Source organism: Bos indicus, chromosome 5, assembly GCF_029378745.1.
Source record: "Bos indicus isolate NIAB-ARS_2022 breed Sahiwal x Tharparkar chromosome 5, NIAB-ARS_B.indTharparkar_mat_pri_1.0, whole genome shotgun sequence".
Taxonomy (NCBI): Eukaryota; Metazoa; Chordata; class Mammalia; order Artiodactyla; family Bovidae; genus Bos; species Bos indicus.
The window spans coordinates 100,068,413-100,087,213 of record NC_091764.1 but is presented as its reverse complement, the minus strand read 5'-3'; the positions used below and the strand labels follow the sequence as shown (position 1 = coordinate 100,087,213).

Below are 18,801 nucleotides of genomic sequence, written 5' to 3'. Positions count from 1 at the left end.
GCCTGCCAGTCTCTTCTGTCCATGGGATTTCACAGGCAAGAATACCGGAAGGGGTAGCCATTTCCTTCCTCAGGGGATTGTCCCAACCCAGGGATGCAACTCAGGTCTCCTGCATTGCAGGCAGCTCTTTACCACTGAGCCATCAGGGAAGCCCCTAAACATATAATATTTATACATATATGGAAAATTAATATATACAAGATTGCATAAAATTACACTAAGAAACTAACAAGGAAGACAAATATCACATGATATCACTTGCATGTAGCATCTAAAAAACAAAAAAAGGCTACAAATGAACTTATAAAACAGAAATAGTGTCACAGATATTGAAAACAAGTTAAAACGAGGGGATAAGGAGTCAAAGAGAAATGGAGGTACATAGAGAGGATATAAGTTACTATTTTCTACTTTTGTATACTCATGAATACAGTGTAGTTAATGCTGTAAAAATTTAAAACATTTTGTTTATCAAACTCAATCATATATTCTGAGATTGGGTATCACATGGCTAATGGGTAGAAGTAACTATTTGTGATTTAATTAGAGTGGAAGCAGGAATTTAAAATCCAATAAAGGGTAAACAAAAGATTGATATATAAAATACCAAAACCAAAATATTGGTTTATAGGGATAACATTTATTTAGCACACTGTAACTTATAAACACCGAGAATTAAAGTATACAAAGCATTTTTTCAGTGTTTCTAATGTTTTAAAATATAGACTCTACAATAAATATTATGGTTAGTAAACTTTTTTGGGGGGGGTGCTGCTTGGATCTTACTGGCAGCATGAGGAATCTTCTATATGGGTTGTGGTATGTGGAATCCTGTTTTTTTTTTTTTTTCCTTGCCAGCTTCTGTGATGCCTTTTTTTTTTCCCCTGCTTTTTGTGGTAAGATTTTGTTCTTTTAATTGGAGTAAAATCTCACATGCATCAACCAAAGATTTCACATGCTGTACAGCCGATTAACTTTGTTAGAGAGCATGTGGAATTTTTAGTTGCTGCAAGTGGGAACTTTTGGCTCAAACAAGCCTGGGGAATGTTATAGTTTAAGCATGCAGGATCTAGTTCCCTGATCAGGGATTGAACCCAAGCCTCCTGCATTGGGAGCAGAGTCTTAGCCACTGGACAATCAGGTAAGTCTCTAGTCTTGGGAGTTTTAAAAATTTCCCTATATATGTGTCTTTTTAAAACAAAAAATTTAATGAATGAGTTAATCTTTGGTTGCACTGGGTCTTCTTTGTCTTGCAGTTTCTCTAGTTGCAGAGAGTGGTGGCTACTCTTCACTGCAGTGCACGGGCTTCTCATTGTAGTGGCTTCTCATGCTGCGGAGGACAGATTCTTGGGTACTTGGGCTACAATAATTGCTGCTCATGGACTCTGTAATCCAGGCTCAGGATTGTGGCACATGGGCTTAGCTGTTCCGTGGCATGTGAAATCTTCCTGGACCAGCGATCGAACCCATGTTCCTTGAATTTGCAGGCAGATGCTTATCCACCGTGCCACCAGGGAAGTCCAAAACAATTTTCCCTATACATTTGTAACTGATGGTAAGAGAATTTCAACTGTGTTAACCAATTAATAACATCAGTGATTAAACTCATTTTGCATGGCTTCAGTTATCATACTTATTTTTATGGTCCCATGTGTGCAAAGAAAGTACTGTTTGTATATAGGAAGAGGCATTTATTCACATTGACTGGGTTCAAAACATAAATATCAACTCATATTATATAAGGCTTATTTAATTTAGAATCATGCTCTTCCAAATCCCTGTATCGTTCAAGTATAGCTTGTCTCCTTACTGTTAACAATGCTATAAACGAATATTGGTGATATTTTTGGAAGAGCAAGCAATAAAGCAGCAACTGTGCATAATTTATAATGCATCTCTTTGAGATGGTGTATGAAATTCCCTAAAAAGGACTTGAAGAATTTAAGGACATGGAAACATTATTTGTTTGCTGCAAATCCATTTTCTATCTGTATAACTCCTGGCACTGCTAACTCCAAGGTCATTCAGGTAGCCACATGTTGCATCTCCTGTGATGGCAAACCTAAAACCAAGCACAAAAATATTAAAAAAGCATAGGTTGGACATCTACATTCATTCCTCCTATGTATGCTTCAGCACCCCCACTGCAGTTACTGCTAATGTGAACAAGAGAAAAGTGAAAATCTGTTGTTCATAAGTCTTCTGAGTAAATATATATCATTTCTGTATTTAGTTCCTTTTATATTCTCAAAGTCTCTGCTGGAGTATCAGAAGATTATCACTATCCATCCCAAATCTAGTTATGTTGTTGACTAGGTATTTAACTAGTGCTTGCTGTGGTAGCCAAGTAAACTGTTGCCATGGGTGGTGATAAATGAAAATTTCACATATGGAGATATAGGGAAGTCATTCTGGTTTATACATGAATTAAATTTTATGCTATTTAAAACAACCTATTTGTGGCCTATCAAGCATATTTTATACTTCTGCTTTAATTATTAAAGAAAAAGATACATTGACCAGAAGTAAAAATGTCCATGTTAGAAATAAAGATTAAATGTCCCCCTTCTTGAGACATCAGTGCTGGTCTCCTTTGGTGATAAGACTCCCTTCCCAGGTGCTAGGGCCATACTGATCCACTGTGTATGTGCTGGTCTATTCTTTTTTTTTTTTTTCCTAGGGGAAACCTCAAAGAAAGGCAACCCTGACTTGTTTAATGTTCTCTGTTCTGACAAGATGTAAAACTGAGCTAGAAACCCTGTTTCTCTGGAGCAGTTTCTCCGAGTAATCTAGGAAATGGTCTAGTTTAGTCCTCAACTTGGTTGAAGACTAAAAAACATTTTCTACTATTATTATTGATAATTTATTGATCTATTATTGATTATTTTCATTGCCAGTGGCCTTGAGTGAAGAATATTTTCAGTGCTCTACTGACCTGTTTCATACATGTGTGAAAATAACGTGTTTACTTACTAGTAAATTATTAAAAGGGCTTAGTTTTGATTGAGGGAAGTGACTGCACCCTTATATTCTATCTGCTCCAATGTAATGATTACATTCAAAACATCCCCACTGAAGCACTCACAATCCAAGGAATGTTACTAAGTTCCTCCCAGAGACAATTTACGGAGGATTCCCACTGGTTCCCTGACAACCTTCCTTTTAAGAATGAATGTAGCAAATGAAAGAGTGGACTGAGGGTCTGTGGATATCAATTCTTAGTGGCTTTCTAAGACTGCAGGACCCTCGTGTGCCTCAGCTGTTCTCTCTGCCTTTTAAGTAGGGAATTAGCACAGTTTAAGTCAGTGGGTGAGAGTGGAAGAACTACATCCAATGTTATCGTCATGAAAAAGGTTTCAGCTGAAATCATATTAAAGTTTTTCCAAAGGTGCAACTAATAAATGGAAGAGCATACAAAGGATTTCTATTTCTTAATTCATAACTTTTCCATGATATTAAATTTATTTTCTCATAAACACAATTCATACCCAAAACCACACGTGAATACAGTAGAAGAAAGTCTATAAACTTACGAGGCATTATATTTAGAGTTGTCTGTCCATTTCCAAACATGATGTGATGATTCTCTACTAAGGCCAATCCAATGGTCAGAATGGCCTTTGTATCTTATCAGGAAGTTCTATTATAAAACACAGAAAGCGAAAACACATGTCTCCTTCGTTTTACCGTTGAGTCCTCTTCCCCTTAGACATCTCTCTTTAAATGGCAGCCTAAATAATTGATAAGTTTAGAATCTGGTGGGAGACTAGTCCCCAGTTCTCAGCTTAAGTCACTCAAACATCTCTGATCCTAAATTACATTAAAGTGACCACACATCTCAGTTTTACTGAGAAAGTCCCAGGTTATAACTGTGGCACCAACATATTATTAATATCGTCATTTTCACTCCCCAAAATGTCCTGATTTGGATGATAAATTACATGATTACCATATTTCTTTGTACAATGGGAACAATACTTTTAACTAAAGGTTAACTATGAGGATACAAGAGAGAATGTGTCCAAATTGTCTCACAGGGTTCCAGGCAGAGAACATACCCAAGAAATATCAGGCACCAATATGCACTCCAAGTCCCCAAGTCTGCCTGGAATGGGATCCTTCCTCTTCTTTCAGCTGTCACCCTATGCAGCCTATAGCCTTCTCAGGGGCTAAATATTTAACAAAGAACATGATCCAAAAATATTTCTTACCAGCTCATCCTTAGTTTCAAACTGAGCAAGGACAGCTTCCAATGAAGTACAGAATGTCTGACTGAATGTCCAGTTCCTTGTGTCTTCCGAAAAATAAAAACATTTACTTCCAAATCCTATCCATCCTTTTGAGCAGGGAACATACAGAACATGTGAGTCCAGCTCTCTTCTTCTCACTAGTAGTTGGACAAACACAGTGAATATAACAAATTTTCTCATCCCTTTCATCTATTTTTCCACTTACCACCCTGAGGTCAGCCTTTTTTTCTTTACATATGTATGTATACACACATATATACACACATATGCATAAATCTTGCATAGTATATATGTGTGAAAGTCACTCAGTCATGTCTGAATATGCAGTCCATGGAATTCTCCAGGCCAGTGGATCTTCCCAACCCAGGGACTGAAGCCAGGTCTCCCGCACTGCAGGCAGAGTCTTTACCGTCTGAGCCACCAGGGAAATTCCAAAATGAGGGATTTGAAGAAAAACATGATAGAATATCAACTAGACTCTTGTACTTTTTTTTTTTTTTTTTTTTTTTTTTTTTATTTTTTTTTTAATTTTTATTTTATTTTTAAACTTTACATAATTGTATTAGTTTTGCCAAACATCAAAATGAATCCACCACAGGTATACATGTGTTCCCCATCCTGAACCCTCCTCCCTCCTAGACTCTTGTACTTTTAGGACTTTTGGAAATAGCATTTTGTTTTTCTTCACATCCGAGCAGGAGCTACTTTCAATTGGTAGACAGATTTTTAGAAATGACTTCAATGCCCAAATGTGTTTGCTTTTCCCAATAAATAGCTTTCCATTATATGTATTTTAGTACCATTCATTACATAATTTTCCTCATCATCATATTTTGCTTCCAGAAAGACATCCAAATGCCTGGCTATGTAATAAATACCCTCTATGGATGCTGCCCAATTCTCAGTTATGTGCAGAACTGCTGAGCTATAATGCATTGCCAACTAGTATTACTAATGCCTCTTAGGATGCTGCTAGCCATAACGATTTATAAAGCGCCAACTGCTAGTCAATATTTGGAAATTTGTTTGCATTTCACTGCTTCCCCAAACAACAGTCTTTTCTAAGATCATTTTCTTCTTTTGGTTTCTTGGAAAATGCAGTATTGAGATATGTGATCACTTGCTGAGTGCGAGCTAGTGGTAGTTGCTTTCCCTAAATGATTTTATTAGATCGAGAATTGCCTTGGAACAAAATGTACTACAGAAACTAATATATGAATAAATGCATATATATTTTATATGGTGAACTTTTACCCAAGGTCAGTCTTGAAGTATGTATTGTACATTCAATTGTTGCCTCCTGGAGTCATCACTAACAGTCTTATCTCAGGTACAAAAGCCATCAGTCCACTGATCTTCAAGCAGAGAATCTGTGTACCTCACTTCCCAGGGGTCCATGGACACTAACTGTTATAAAGAAATCAATTTCTGTAGCATTTAATTTCTGTAGTACTCTTTCCAAGCATCGTACAGATTTTCCCTTTCCCCACAGCCTCTTTATATCTGTCCTTCTTCTCTTGACAAAAGAAAGGCAAATTCCTTACCTTTCCTAGATTTTACTATGCTACATTTTTTAAGGGTAAAAAATCTTCTAGTAAAAAAAAAAAATCTTCTAGTAGACAAAATATAGCATAGTTCAAATACTGATTTTAGTACCAAAAATACGATGTAGGGTTTCCAGAAGTTTTTTGTTTTATGTGAATTTCTGTCAAATATGTGTAAAAATATACGGGCCCTGATTAGATACTCTGTAACCAGCAATATTTCAGAGTATAGGCTATGGGAAGCATAGATGTTTTTGCTTCATAATCTCGCTTTTCCTCCCTTAGCCAACCTGATAGGAAATACTGTTGACTCAACTTTCAGAATAGACAGATTCCGATACCCTGTCCCACCTCCACTGTTATCACCAGGGCCAAGCCACTGTCCTATCTGGTGTGGATTTCTACAACTTTGTCCTAGTAGCTGTTCCTATGTCTAACTTTTCTTCTAACAATCTGTTCCCAATGTAATAGTCAAAATGATTATTCTACAATGAAATTCAGATCATGACATTCCTCTCCTACAATTTTTCTCATCTAGTTCCTCCTCATTGCACTCAGAACAAAATCCAAAATCTTTAACTGACTTATAATACTGTGACTCCCAGCCCATTACTCTTCCTCATTCTCACCTTGCTTTAGCTGAAGAAGCTTCCTTGCTGTTCCTCAAACCTATCAGGAGATTCCTTCTTTCATTCTGCTTGTTCCCACCATCTGGAATGCTTTCCTCACATAGCCAATGGCTCCTTCATCTCCCTCAATAGTTTGCTGAAAAGTCATCCTCTCAAGGAGGCTTGCCTATACACTTGTACTCCTTGAGTGAACGAGTGAAAGTCGCTCAGTCGTGTCCGACTCTTTGCGACCCCAATAACTATACAGTCCATGGAATTCTCCAGGTCAGAATACTGGAGTGGGTAGCAGTTCCCTTCTCCAGGGGATCTTCCCAACCCAGGGATTGAACCCAGTCTCCCACATTGCAGGCAGATTATTTACAAGCTGAGCGACAAGGAAGCCCAAGAATACTGGAGTGGGTAGCCTATCCCTTTTCTAGCAGATCTTCCCAACCCAGGAATTGAACTGGGGTCTCCTGCATTGCAGGTGAATTCTTCACCACCTCTAACAGGAAAGCCCCTTGTACTCCTTACCCTGTTACTTTTTATTATAGTATTTGTGTCTTCCTGATAGAATAGGAGTTCACTGGCATGGGGATTTGTGTGTGTGTGTGTGTGTGTGTGTGTGTGCGTGCATGTTTTGTTCATGGTATACCATACCTCAAGCACTTCACACAGTGCCTGGTTCATAATGGAGCTCAATAAACATTTATTGACTATATAAAAGTGCAAAGAGAAGGAAATGGCAAGCCACTCCAGTGTTCTTTGCCTCGAGAATCCCAGGGACAGGGGAGCCTGGTGGGCTGCCGTCTATGGGGTCGCACAGAGTCGGACACGACTGAAGCAACTTAGCAGCAAAAGTGCAAAGAACATTGTAAAGTTTAGAGAACACCCAACTTACCTGGGAAAAGAGGATAAAATAGCATTAGATTTGCAGCTAGGGATGCAATGAAGATGAAACGATAAAACTTGGCAGAAGTTACAAAAGATATAATTGGTAGGCATATCCTTTGGAGTATTTGTCCCGATTGGCTCAGCAGGTAAAGAATTCCGAGTAATTTACCTATAAATGCAAATGTCAGAATCTCAATCTCATGGACATATTAGGGAGAAAAACTTGACTTGATTTAACACAGAATAAACCTGTAAAGTAAGCTGTACCTCACCTCTCCTATTGTCAACCTTCTTCACAAGAGATCAAAGTCCACAAATGATGGCCATGACCCAAAGGGGACGAGAGTAAGAGAAATTGAGTTTTTCCCCTAGAGAATCTTCCAGTAATTGGAAGAACAGATAGGGAAATAGTAAGAAACAAAAAGAGTAGAAATCAGGATGAAAAAAAGTCCAGATTTACCTCCTTAAATGAGAAATCTGGTTAGAAGTATTGAGAAGAGCATTAGAAAATTAATCAATGCAATTCATCATATTAACAGAATAAGAGAAGAGAAAGGATATGATCATCTCAATAAGTATAGACAAAATATGTGAAAAACATAATATTCACCAAGATAACAAATTCCAACAAATTAGGAATTGAAGGACATAAACCGATACTTGTCATTTGCAGAAATAGTACAGCTAACAAGATATTTAATGGTGAAAAAGTGAACCCCTTCCACCAAAGGCCAGGAACAAGGAAAGGATGTCTGCTCTCACCAATCCAATTTAACATTTTACTAGAGGGTCTATCAATGCCAATGAGGCAAGAAAAGTACATAAAAAGCATAAAGATTAGAAAGAAGTGAAAGTGTTTCTAGAAGTCACATCCACTCACCTCCCAGTAGAAATATCAATTTGAAAATTATCTGCACATGAAAATACTTTCCCCAGAGCCAAGGATTCCAGGCACACCTACTCCCTGCCTCATCCCAGCTCCTTGTACTCCACCAATTCCAGGCAGATAATGCAGCCTTAAAGTGATTGCCTCCAATGTGGGAGACCTGGGTTTGATCCCTGGGTCAGGAAGATCCCCTGGAGAAGGAAATGGTAACCCACTCCAGTATTCTTGCCTGGAGAATCCCATGAACAGAGAAGCCTGGTAGTCTACAGTCCACGGGGTCGCAAAGAATCAGACATGACTGAGTGACTTCACTGAATGCAGCCTCAGAGAGCTTCCACCCAGAGCTTCCTGTGGGCTCCTAGGAGCCCAGGCTCCTGTCGCCCCTCTGCACCTGTCAACTCCAGCAGTTCCAGGTGGGGCTCATGTGACACTTGGCTCCTGATGAACTCTTTGGGATCAGCCTCCCAAAACCCTTCCCTCAGGACTAGGCAGTCCAGAAAAGAGAGAGACCCATTCCTCTTGGGAAAAGGGGAGTAAAACAGCACCTGACTTCACTACACATCCCAGATCTGCCTTCCCCAGCATCACATCAGGCTTGATTCTGCAGGCTTATGTGACTCCCTGCAGGCTCCCACAAACCCAGGACCCCTCACCCCAGTGCTTGCCAGCCCCAGTGACCCAAGAGACACCAGCCTCCTGGCAGGCTCCTGGGAACCCAGACCTCCTTTCACCTCAAGGACTTCTGGCAAAGATATGGGCCTGAATGTGGTGGGGAACAGTGGGCAGGCCCTGGAGATCAGACTCTCAGACTTAGCTTTGTGTCTATCATTTCTGTGTGGCCCTGCAAATGTTTATTCACCCAACTTCCCCTTTTTTCATGTCCATGTCAATGACCTTCTGCCCCTTTGCAACCCAAGCCGCCACCCCCAGCATCTTTTGTCTTTAGCTGGAGATGGTATTTCATGTGAAGTTTTTGGCCATTTTGACCAGTTACTCAGTTTTCCTGAATCTGTCCCATGTATATTTGTTAGCCAACTTTTCTTTGATTTTCTCTTGTTACCTATGTCAAATCAACTGAATTCTTAAACCAACCAGAAAAGCAAAGGAAAATTTCTTCTCATCTCCTATGGTTTGTCTCTTCTTGTCTCCCTCTAAATTCGAATGCCTTATATTATACTCTGAACAAAATAACCAATTTTCTAATTTGAAAAATAGTGTTAGGGATTATCTCACAGAAGAACAGAGAAATGAACCATAATACTGGTCTATTGGGTTTTTTTTTTTAAATTTAATTTAATTTTTTAAAAATTTAATTTAATTTTTTTTTATAGAGAATTTTTTATTGGCTTCCCACCCTCCCTGCCTTTTTTTTTTTAATTAATTTTATTTTATTTTTAAACTTTACATAATTGTATTAGTTTTGCCAAATATCAAAATGAATCCACCACAGGTATACATGTGTTCCCCATCCTGAACCCTCCTCCCTCCTCCCTCCCCATACCATCCCTCTGGGTCGTCCCAGTGCACCAGCCCCAAGCATCCAGTATCGTGCATTGAACCTGGACTGGCATCTCGTTTCATACATGTATTTTACATGTTTCAATGCCATTCTCCCAAATCTTACCACCCTCTCCCTCTCCCACAGAGTCCATAAGACTGTTCTATATGTCAGTGTCTCTTTTGCTATCTCGTATACAGGGTTATCGTTACCATCTTTCTAAATTCCATATATATGCGTTAGTATACTGTATTGGTGTTTTTCCTTCTGGCTTACTTCACTCTGTATAATAGGCTCCAGTTTCATCCACCTCATTAGAACTGATTCAAATGTATTCTTTTTAATGGCTGAGTAATACTCCATTGTGTATATGTACCACAGCTTTCTTATCCATTCATCTGCTGATGGACATCTAGGTTGCTTCCATGTCCTGGCTATTATAAACAGTGCTGCGATGAACATTGGGGTACACATGTCTCTTTCCCTTCTGGTTTCCTCAGTGTGTATGCCCAGCAGTGGGATTGCTGAATCATAAGGCAGTTCTGTTTCCAGTTTTTTAAGGAATCTCCACACTGTTCTCCATAGTGGCTGTACTAGTTTGCATTCCCACCAACAGTGTAAGAGGGTTCCCTTTTCTCCACACCCTCTCCAGCATTTATTATTTGTAGACTTTTGGATTGCAGCCATTCTGACTGGTGTGAAATGGTACCTCATAGTGGTTTTGATTTGCATTTCTCTGATAATGAGTGATGTTGAGCATCTTTTCATGTGTTTGTTAGCCATCTGTATGTCTTCTTTGGAGAAATGTCTATTTAGTTCTTTGGCCCATTTTTTGATTGGGTCATTTATTTTTCTGGAATTGAGCTGTAGGAGTTGCTTGTATATTTTTGAGATTAGTTGTTTGTCAGTTGTTTCATTTGCTATTATTTTCTCCCATTCTGAAGGCTGTATTTTCACCTTGCTAATAGTTTCCTTTGATGTGCAGAAGCTTTTAAGGTTAATTAGGTCCCATTTGTTTATTTTTGCTTTTATTTCCAATATTCTGGGAGGTGGGTCATAGAGGATCCTGCTGTGATGTATGTCAGAGAGTGTTTTGCCTATGTTCTCCTCTAGGAGTTTTATAGTTTCTGGTCTTACGTTTAGATCTTTAATCCATTTTGAGTTTATTTTTGTGTATGGTGTTAGAAAGTGTTCTAGTTTCATTCTTTTACAAGTGGTCTATTGGTTTTAACTTTAGTTTTATGTTCTAGAAAACTTAGTTAACTTACAGAAACAGTTTAAATTAAAAAAAAATAATAATAGCTTTCACACTTGCACTGCTCAAATAGTTTCAGCTACATAAGCCCTTGGCTTAGCTAGTAAACATTAAAGCTCTTTAAGAATTTTCTTTTTGATTAAGCGTGAACCCTGTGTTTCAGGAAATTCAATATCGTCTTGTCCTTGATAAAAAAGTAAAATTCAGAGAAAGGGAGAAGGAAAGAAAGATGGAAATTCATGTTTTTACCAGAAAATAGATGTTCAGTAAAAGATATTCTTTCTGCTGGGCTGAAGTACAAACATGCATGAGATATACTCTTTATCTTTCTCATCAAATTTGTTATAAACTAAAAATGTTAAAGCATTTTCTGGTGGATGGCTTTAGCATCCTATTCCCAAACCCACACATTTGTTTTCTAAATTATAAAGTAGGATCTGTATATCAATATTCCCGGTTTGGGGGCAACTTTTATTTTAGTCAATAATTATTCATGGTTTTAATAAACAAAAGTCTCTTTAGGGAACAGGAGAAGGAAATGGCAACCCACTCCATTGTTCTTGCCTGGAGAATCCCAGGGATGGGGGAGCCTGGTGGGTTGCTGTCTATGGGGTCGCTCAGAGTCAGACACAACTGAAGCGACTTAGCAACAGCAAGAAATTAATTCTCAGCTAATATCAACTGGGGAGATTAGAAGGAGGTTATAATTATTTTTTGTAATGCAGGGATGTTGAAATAACAACATTAACTATATTAACTAATTTATTAACTATATTAATCTAGTATTAACTAGATACTATATTTCAACAAATGCTTTTAATAATAAATCACTATGTTGAATTAATACTGATGCTCTCACTAAATCAAAACTGTTATACTTATGGCTGATTCATGTTGATTTTTGGCAGAAATCAACACAATATTATAAGGCAATTATCCTTCAGTTAAAAATAAATTAATTAAAAAAACCTGTTTAACTAAAATGGTTAGGTTTAAAATATGCTCATATTTTTTATGTTCACTACTGAAAATCTCTGGTAAGACACATTATATAAACTACTTTGGTATTGTACTCTAAATAGGATGACATAAAGCTTGGCCATATAAGATCCACTATAATCAAATGAATAGAGAATGAAAGACAGAGAGAACACAAAAGTAAAGCAGACCCCGTGAGACATAAAGAGGAAGACAGACAGAGAGGGAGAGACAAGAGAAAATTATCTGGACACAAAATAGGCCTCAATTGATTTTAGCTGAAACATTTAATGATCTCACTGAAAAATCACATTTACCCTTTACTCCAAAAGGAAACTTTGCAGGGCATTTTTGTGACCAAGGGAAGGAAAGTATACTTTTGTATTTACTTAGAATTTTTTTGAAGAAAATTGACTTTTATTCCTATTTCTTTCAGAAAAAGTGACAGTATCATTCAAGGCCCAGGTGAAAAGTAACTTCACAATTATGCCATCACCAACTCCCTAAGTTTCATTAAACATCTTCTCACTCTAATCACATCAAGTTATAGTAACTCATTTGTCTGTCCCTGAGATGATGAAGCCCTGAAATCAGGGTCTAAATGTAATTTGTCTTTGTAGCTCTATGTCTAACAAATGGCAGACTCTAAACATGTGATTAAGGCAATGGCACCCTCCTCCAGTACTCTTGCCTGGAAAATCCCATGGATGGAGGAGCCTGGAAGGCTTCAGTCCATGGGGTCGTTGAGGGTCGGACACGACTGAGCAACTTCACTTTCACTTTTCACTTTCATGCAGTGGAGAAGGAAACGGCAACCCACTCCAGCGTGATTGCCTTGAGAATCCAAGGGACAGGGGAGCCTGGTGGGCTGCCGTCTATGGGGTCGCACAGAGTCAGACACGACTGAAGCGACTTAGCAGCAGCAGCAGCAGCAAACATGCGATTACTAGATTCAATCACACTACAGCAAAGGTGCCATAGTTAGTTTTTTAAAGCATATATATGCATTTATTCTTTTAAAAATTCTTTTCTCATTTAGGTTGTTACATAATATTGAACACAGCTCCCTGTGCTATACAGTAGGTTTGGGCAACTTTTACTAGTATATGTATTACCAAATGTTGGTGTCTGTTTATCATTACTCTGAGATATAATCGTCTGTTATTTAATATCATAATGTGACTTGCCAGAGTGCAAATTGCCAGCAACCTGGAGAAAATATAAAGACTAATAAAATAAACCCAAAGAGCATTTTTCTATTAACCTCCTGTAATGTAATTCGTGTGAAATATTTAAGTAACATAAACAGTAGCGTAATAACTGATGTAACACTTACCTGTCCTCTCAGCCACCTCTAGACTTTTAAACCATCTCTCCTTCTAGAGAGGTGAACTGTGAGGTACTGATATTCCTCAAGTGCAATTTCTATCCTGTTGGTAGTCAGTGGAATAAGAATTATTCCCCTCCCCAGCTCCCATTTTACTTTGTCAAAGTTTATTAATTTTCACTTACCAGATCGCCCCTCTTCCACGTTTTCTCTGGAGATAGAGTTTTTCTGAAACATTTTCAAAGTCTCTGTCACAGTAATGTCTCTATTTAATCAAAAGCATATGGCACTGTTTCATAAGTAGTTGCAAAAACAGGAAGTGAGAAGTGAAAGCAGTAAACTTACATCCAGTAAGTGAGCTGCAACAAGATAAGTCAAGTTCACAAGAGTTTTAGATGTATAAAATGCAAAGTGCTTTTAACTTAGACAATCTACTCCACAATCTTCTTTCCCTGTCAAAATGTCAAAATAACACAGACCAGTTTTATTTTCTTGCCTGAATCAAAAAGGTTAAATAAAACGTGCAGAAAAAAATTCCTTTCCATCACTGGGCACCAATCAATGAAGGGCAGTGATCCTTTGGTGAGACCTGGAATTGCTTCGGTTTACTTCACAGACATAGATTTGTTAGTCAGTCAGTCAGTTCAGTTGCTCAGTCGTGTTGACTCTTTGCGACCCCATGAACTGCAGCACACCAGGCCTCCCTGTCCATCACTAACTCCCAGAGTTTACCCAAACTCATGTCCATTGAGTAGGTGATGCCATCTAACCATCTCATCCTCTGTCGTCCCCTTCTTCTCCTGCCTTAAATCTTTCCCAACATCAGGGTCTTTTCAGAAGAGTCAGCTCTTCACATCAGGTGGCCAAAATATTGGAGTTTCAGCTTCAACATCAGTTCTTCCAAGGAATACCCAGGACTGATCTCCTTTAGGATGGACTGGTTGGATCTCCTTGCAGTCCAAGGGACTCTCAAGAGCCTTCTCCAACACCACAGTTCAAAAGCATCAATTCTTCTGCACTCAGTTTTCTTTATAAGTCCAACTCTCACATCCATACATGACTACTGGAAAAACCATAGCCTTGACTAGACAGACGTTTGTTGACAAAGTAATGTCTCTGCTTTTGAATATGCTGTCTAGGTTGGTCATAACTTTCCTTCCAAGGAGTAAGCATCTTTTAATTTCATGGCTGCAATTCCCATCTGCAGTGATTTTGGAGCCCCGAAAAATAAAGTCAGGTACTGTTTCCACTATTTGCCATGAAGTGATGAGACCGGATGCCATGATCTGAATGTTGAGCTTAAAAAAGGTTACCATATCTGGAAAAAAAAAAAAAAGTTACCATATCTGGTTGAATTCACAGAATCACTGAATAAAATAGCTGAGATTTGTACGCAAATTTGTTTCTCTGCTAAAGTCCTATTTAATCTAATGTTATACTGCCTCCCAGTGGTATAAATGTATATTCACAGGCACCTGTAAATCAATAGTTAGGTATTTCCATTCTTAGGCCTTTGGAAATACTGAAGATCTATTTACTTGTTTACTAGCAATTTTCCTGCATACCAAGGATTCTGGTTTTTTTTTTTATTATTTACATCTCTTTGAATCTGTATAATTTTATGCTTAAGACACACAACAAGCAGTTAATTATATGGAATTTAACATATATAGTGATTATATTGTCTAAGTCATTGTATCCTAAAAGTTATTAAACTATTATTATTATTCATTTTACTTTACTAGTAAAATGAATGACTGTCACAGAGTCTATATTACTTGGCAGCATCACACAGCTACCATTGGCCAACCAATACTCACATTCTCTTGTTCATTCTCAAAGCCCATCTTTGTAACTATGAATTACGCTTCTACCATAGTTTTCCCCAATTAGAATTTTTGTCAAGGCTTTAATCTTGCACTGCATGTTTACAGCTTTTCCAACATAATATCTTCTGCATGACCACAAGCATCCGATCTTTTGAAATCAATCCTTGAGTAATACCCTGTTCAGGTACTCATTTGTGTAAACACAACAAATAAATATCTGATCATTGTCTACCATCTATAACTGTACACTTTTTCACAAGAAATAAACAAGAACTTGTGTTCAAATATGCGTTGATTTTGCTACTCCTCTCCTGACATTGGTGGTAAAAAACGGTGGTGAAAAAATTCTTCTCTAGGTGCTTTAAGGTCTAAATCCAAACCACACCTTTAGAAGTGAAGTAAAGTGAAAGTCACTCTATCGTGTCCGACTCTTCACAGCCCCATGGACTATATAGTCCGTGGAATTCTCTAGGCCAGAATACTGTAGTGGGTTGGCTTTCCCTTCTCCAGGGGTCTTCCCAACCCAGGGATTGAATCCAGGTCTCCTGCATTGCAGGAGGATTCTTTACCAGCTGAGCCACAAGGAAGTCTTAAACTCCTATGCAATAGAATAGTCATTAATCACATTTGAGTATTAAAATTTAAATCAATTATAATTAAATAAAAAATTAAAATCTAGCCACATTTCAAGTACTCACAGCTCCATGTGGCTAGTGGCTACAATTGTGGTTGCACTGATGTGGAATATTTCCACCACTGTAGAAAGTTGATTCAAAAGTGCTGATCTAGAATAAAAATCATAGTTTTCTTCCAGATGTTGAACAAAAGGAACTCCAGCTAACTTGCTTTTAAACACTGAACCATATGTAGCTCAATACATTTTATAGTAATTAGAAACATTAGCCTTCTTCAGTATGTGTGCTTGTAAAATGTATAGATGTTAAGATCCAAGTGAAGAAAGACTGTACAATGAATCTGTGGGATTAATATTTTTCATAGTTTTATTTCACCATCTTTTTGATGTCCAAAGACTCTGTAGTATTGTGTGTGTGTGTGTTAGTTGCTCAGTCCTGTCCAACTCTGCAATCCCGTGGACTGTTAAGATCCAAGTGAAGCAAGACTGTACAATGAATTTGTAGAATTAGGAATTTTCAGAATTTTCTTTCATGATCTTTTTGATATCCAAAGATTCTGTAGTATTTCCCCTTTTTTATTTCTAATATTACTGATTTGTATCTTCTCTCCGTTTTCCTCAGTTCGCTTGAGGTTTATCAATTGTATTTATTTCTGCTGAAGAACCAGCTTTGTTTTCTAGAGGCTTATCAACTTTATTGATCTTTTTCAAGGTGCCAGCTTTTGATTGCATTGATTGTCTCTATTAATTTCTACTGTTCAATTTCATTTCTTTTCACTTTGCATTTTCCCTTCTTTTTCTAGTTTACTATGGTTAAAGCTTAGATACTTGTTTTTAGATATTTATTCTTTTTGAATATGTGCATTCAATGTAGTAAACTTTCCTCTAAACACTTATTTTACTCTATGTCACAAATTCTTAAGTTACATTTTCATTTAGTTAAAAATATTTTAAAATTTTTCTTGAAATATCCTCTTTGACTCATGTATTGTTTAGAAATATGTTGTTAAATCTCCTGTATTTAGGATTTTCTAGTTATATTTCTATGTAGCCTTCTGATTCTAGTTTAATTCCACTATGGCCTGAGCGCATACATTATATGATTTCTATTCTTTTAATTTTTTAAGCTATAATTTTTCAGAATGTGGTCTAGTATGGCAAATATTCAAAATAACCTCAAGACAAATGTATATTCTGCTGTCATTAAATAAAGTAGCTTATAAATGTCAATTATTTTGTGTACAGTTGATCGATGGTGCTGTTAGTACAACTGTGTTGTGATTTTCTGCCAGATGGGTCTGCCCATTTCTGACAGAGGGTTACAGAAGTCTTCAGCCATAATAGTGAATTCACCTGTCTCTCCTAGCAGTTCTATCAGGTTCTACCTTACATTTTGACACTGTTGTTAGGTTCACATACAAAACAATTGTCTTCTTGGAGAATTGTTTTATGATTATGTAATGTCCTTCTTTCTCCCTGATAAGTTTGATTGTTTAGAAGTTGCTCTGCATGAAATTATTTCCAAGTGCTTCATAGGGTTTTGGTTTAATGTTAATACCCCCAAACTACTATCAACTCAATGTTACAATAAAACATTAAAAAAATGAAATTAATATAGTGTAGCTACTCCAGCTTTCTTTTGATTAGTATTCACAAGGAATATCTTTCTCCATTGGTTTCCTTTTTCCTTTTTTGACTACATATATCTTCATCTTTAAAATGGATTTTTTATAGAAAATACAAAATTGGATCTTGTTTGTTTCACTCTGACAATTTATTTTAGCTGGTATATTTAAACCATTGCCATGAAGATGATTATTTAAACAGATGAATTAATATCTGCCATGTTTGTTAATGTTTTCTATTTGTTGCTATTGTTCTTTGTTTCCATTTTATCTTCTACTTTTTAAGCCTTAGGTAGTTTTAGTTCGGCAGCTTAGATTATTGCATTTTCTCTCCTATCTTGTATCCATTGCACTCCTTTCTTTTAAAAAAAATATTTTTAGTGATTGCCCTGAAGCTTGTAATACAAAATTACAACTAGCTCAAATGTGCTTTCAATTAATACTGTAAACCTCAAAAGAATAGTGCAATATCTTATAATAACAAAATAATCCTAATTATACTCTTGTCCCTTACATTGTTACTGTCATTCATTCCACTTATGCATAAACTACAAGGAACTAATACAGTCATTATTTTGAAACTAGCTGTTACCAGTGAGATCAATTAAGAATAGGAAAAATACATTTAAAATTTTCTTTTATTCCTCAAAGTAGATTCTAGTTTCTGACCTGTATCGCTTTCCTTACCTCTTTCTGCAGCTGCTGCTGCTGCTAAGTCACTTTAGTTTGTGCAACCCCATAGACAGCAGCCCACCAGGCTCCCCCGTCCCTGGGATTCTCCAGGCAAGAACACTGGGAGTGTGTTGCCATTTCCTTCTCCAATGCATGAAAGTGAAAAGTGAAAGTGAAGTTGCTCAGTCATCTCCGACTCCTAGCGACCCCACAGACTGCAGGCTACAGGCTCTTCCATCCATGGGATTTTCCAGGCAAGAGTACTGGAGTGGGATGCCATTGCCTTCTCCTACTCTTTCTAGTCCTTCCTTATTTTAACATACTTATAAGGAAGGTCTCCTGGCTACAAATTCCCTGAAGGTTTCTTTTTCTGGAAAAAATCTTTATTTTCCCCTTCACTTTGAAGGTGATTTCATAGAATATAGAATTCTAGGTTGGTAATTTTTTTTCTCTCAACAATTTGAACATTTCACTCCACTCTGCTTATATACCTGGCTTCTTAGATAACAAAAGGTGGCAAAGTAATTTTTTTTCTTCTTGCTTCTTTTCAAATTTTTTCTCAATTTTTGTTTGATTTTCTGCAGTTTGACTATGATATACCCAGATGTATTTGCGGGAGGTGTGTGTGCGTGCGCGGATTTACGCTGCTTGGTTTTCTCCGAGCTTCCTAGATCTGTGCTTTATTGTTTGATATTAATTTGAGGTAAATTCTCAGTCCATTTCTTAAAATATTGCTTCTACTTCTTTCTTCTCCTTTTGGTGTCCCCATTACATGTTACACTTTTAGTAGTTATCCCACAG

General features: G+C 37.3%; 1 protein-coding gene across 2 annotated transcripts; it reads right to left on the bottom strand.

The window, feature by feature from the left end:
- Positions 1–620: 620 nt before the first annotated feature.
- On the bottom strand, positions 621–18,680 carry LOC109559681 (C-type lectin domain family 2 member D11-like). Of its 2 annotated transcripts, none has more exons than XM_070790151.1 (5): positions 18,016–18,680; positions 13,426–14,558; positions 4,212–4,387; positions 3,534–3,640; positions 621–2,062 (listed from the first exon to the last, which is right to left on the bottom strand). In XM_070790151.1, exons 2-5 carry the CDS (start codon positions 13,475–13,477, stop codon positions 1,942–1,944), a joined length of 456 nt encoding a protein of 151 aa, XP_070646252.1. In that variant the 5' UTR covers positions 13,478–14,558; positions 18,016–18,680; the 3' UTR covers positions 621–1,941. The 2 variants fall into 2 exon arrangements, with proteins under 2 accessions (XP_070646252.1, XP_019817140.1); XM_019961581.2 differs by lacking the exon at positions 18,016–18,680 and adding an exon at positions 7,304–7,465.
- Between the last annotated feature and the right edge of the window lie 121 nt (positions 18,681–18,801).

Coding starts and splice junctions, on each gene's coding strand:
- LOC109559681 (XM_019961581.2), bottom strand. CDS start 13,477: ATGTTTCAGAAAAACTCTATCTCCAGAGAAAACGTGGAAGAGGGGCGA. Junction 7,466..13,425: donor CGTGGAAGAGGGGCGATCTG/GTAAGTGAAAAT, acceptor TTGCATTTATAG/GTAAATTACTCGGAATTCTT. Junction 3,641..4,211: donor TTGAAACTAAGGATGAGCTG/GTAAGAAATATT, acceptor GTTTTATAATAG/AACTTCCTGATAAGATACAA.